Raw genomic sequence first — 2,705 nt, forward strand, 5'->3', positions numbered from 1 at the left:
CGGACGGTGTCCAGTCTGCCCGGCCGCTTCCGGCTGCTGGGGAACCCGCGCCGCAACGACCTCTCGCTGCGCATGGAGCGCCTCGCCCCGGCGGACGATGGCCGCTACTTCTGCCGCGTTGAGTTCGCCGGCGACCTCCACGACCGCTATGAGAGCCGTCACGGCGTCCGGCTGCACGTGACCGGTGAGGTGGGGCGGCCAGGCCGGCGCAGATCCTCCTCCTCCCCTCCCTGTCCCAAGGGCTTACTGGGCGCCAGGCGCTGTGCCCATGTGATAGGACAGGCAACTAGAGCCCTCTTTCTTGGACCCCACAGGCTCCCAAACTTGGCAGTGATTACAGGCCGCCTGGTGCCTTGGGAAAAAATCCAGAATCCTGGTAGCAGGAAGAGCCGGCGCGGGCCTGGGAATAGGCATTGTAATGAAGCCCGTGTAGTGGAGTGAATGTCCCTAGTAGCTCACTGAAAGGGACAGAAAAATGAGCCAACAGTCATCTTAAATATAGGCCGGCCTGTGGCCTAGTGACTAAGCTAGCCAAACCTGCCTGGCCTAGTGCGGCCTGAAAAACAGCCAGGCACCTATACCTGCGTGCCCAAAATCCCAACAGGAAGGAGAGGTGGAGAAGGGATTGTGGCGTGACCACACACCATTTGAGGATTTCTCCCTTTCCTTCTCTCTTCCTCTCTCTGGCAAGCACTCATACCCATACCCTATGGCAATTGAAGAGGATAATAATCCTAAATATGGCAAGAGCTGCAATTGGCTGAATGCTACCTGCCTTTTCCGGGAGGACACCATAGTCCCCTGAGAGGTGCCCAGGGGGCCCACAACTTGCTCAGCACCCCTAGTCCGTAAGATACAAAGATGCCAGAACCAGGGTCCTCCTGCTGGAAAATGGTTCCCCACCCTGGCTGCGCACTGGAACTACCTGAGAAGCTTTTTTGGCTTCTGGATCCCCTGCTGTGGGGAACTCAGAAGACCTGGGTTAAGTGTGACTGTGCCAAGAAGGTCCACGAACCTTTGGGCTGGCTGGGCCGTCTCACCACATGCATTTCAGTTTCTTCCTGAGAAAGCCACAGCCCAGTGATCCGGTGACTCGGTCTCCACCGTGGTCTCAGTGAGGTTGTCTGGGAGTGAGAGGTGGCCTTGACATCACACCAGCAGTCAGGCCCCAACCTCGCACTAGGGCAGTAACAACAGTTGCGTGCGCCCTCGCTGTGGCACCCAGCCCTCGTCCAAGCACCTCACGTATTAATTTGTCAAATCTCAACAACCGCACAAGCTAAATATGATCTCCATTTCACACACAGAGAAACTGATAAGGGAGAAATAGCTTGTCCAAGGTACCCCTGTACTGAAACCCAGGCAGCGGGTGCCAGGTGCCCACCCACTCCGCACCCTACCCCCACCCCACCCTACCTCTCTGGCGTCTGAAGGGCTCAGGGAGCCCCTGCTGGCACCCGCCCCAAACGCGCTGGGACAGCAGTCCGCTTTCTGTCGCCCTCCCCTGCCCCCGCGCTCCTCGCCCTCGGCTCGCTGACCGCCTTCTCCCCGCAGCGGCGCCGCGGATCGTCAACATCTCGGTGCTGCCGGGCCCAGCGCACGCCTTCCGCGCGGTCTGCACGGCGGAAGGAGAGGCGCCGCCCCATCCCAACAGGAAGGAGAGGTGGAGAAGGGATTGTGGCGTGACCACACACCATTTGAGGATTTCTCCCTTTCCTTCTCTCTTCCTCTCTCTGGCAAGCACTCATACCCATACCCTATGGCAATTGAAGAGGATAATAATCCTAAATATGGCAAGAGCTGCAATTGGCTGAATGCTACCTGCCTTTTCCGGGAGGACACCATAGTCCCCTGAGAGGTGCCCAGGGGGCCCACAACTTGCTCAGCACCCCTAGTCCGTAAGATACAAAGATGCCAGAACCAGGGTCCTCCTGCTGGAAAATGGTTCCCCACCCTGGCTGCGCACTGGAACTACCTGAGAAGCTTTTTTGGCTTCTGGATCCCCTGCTGTGGGGAACTCAGAAGAGCTGGGAGCTGGGTTAAGTGTGACTGTGCCAAGAAGGTCCACGAACCTTTGGGCTGGCTGGGCCGTCTCACCACATGCATTTCAGTTTCTTCCTGAGAAAGCCACAGCCCAGTGATCCGGTGACTCGGTCTCCACCGTGGTCTCAGTGAGGTTGTCTGGGAGTGAGAGGTGGCCTTGACATCACACCAGCAGTCAGGCCCCAACCTCGCACTAGGGCAGTAACAACAGTTGCGTGCGCCCTCGCTGTGGCACCCAGCCCTCGTCCAAGCACCTCACGTATTAATTTGTCAAATCTCAACAACCGCACAAGCTAAATATGATCTCCATTTCACACACAGAGAAACTGATAAGGGAGAAATAGCTTGTCCAAGGTACCCCTGTACTGAAACCCAGGCAGCGGGTGCCAGGTGCCCACCCACTCCGCACCCTACCCCCACCCCACCCTACCTCTCTGGCGTCTGAAGGGCTCAGGGAGCCCCTGCTGGCACCCGCCCCAAACGCGCTGGGACAGCAGTCCGCTTTCTGTCGCCCTCCCCTGCCCCCGCGCTCCTCGCCCTCGGCTCGCTGACCGCCTTCTCCCCGCAGCGGCGCCGCGGATCGTCAACATCTCGGTGCTGCCGGGCCCAGCGCACGCCTTCCGCGCGGTCTGCACGGCGGAAGGAGAGCCGCCGCCCACCCT

General features: G+C 59.4%; 1 protein-coding gene across 1 annotated transcript in view; it reads left to right on the forward strand.

The window, feature by feature from the left end:
* The window catches only part of SIGLEC15 (sialic acid binding Ig like lectin 15), a 27,625-nt gene that overhangs the window by 10,440 nt on the left and 14,480 nt on the right, over positions 1–2,705 (forward strand). Inside the window, 2 exon segments of the mRNA XM_027770262.1 lie at positions 1–184; positions 2,612–2,704. The exon segment at positions 1–184 is cut by the window's left edge and continues 69 nt beyond it. Coding sequence (XP_027626063.1) covers positions 1–184; positions 2,612–2,704 — 277 coding nt within the window.

This window comes from Tupaia chinensis, unplaced genomic scaffold, assembly GCF_000334495.1.
Source record: "Tupaia chinensis unplaced genomic scaffold, TupChi_1.0 Scaffold000119_1, whole genome shotgun sequence".
In the NCBI taxonomy this organism is placed as follows: Eukaryota; Metazoa; Chordata; class Mammalia; order Scandentia; family Tupaiidae; genus Tupaia; species Tupaia belangeri.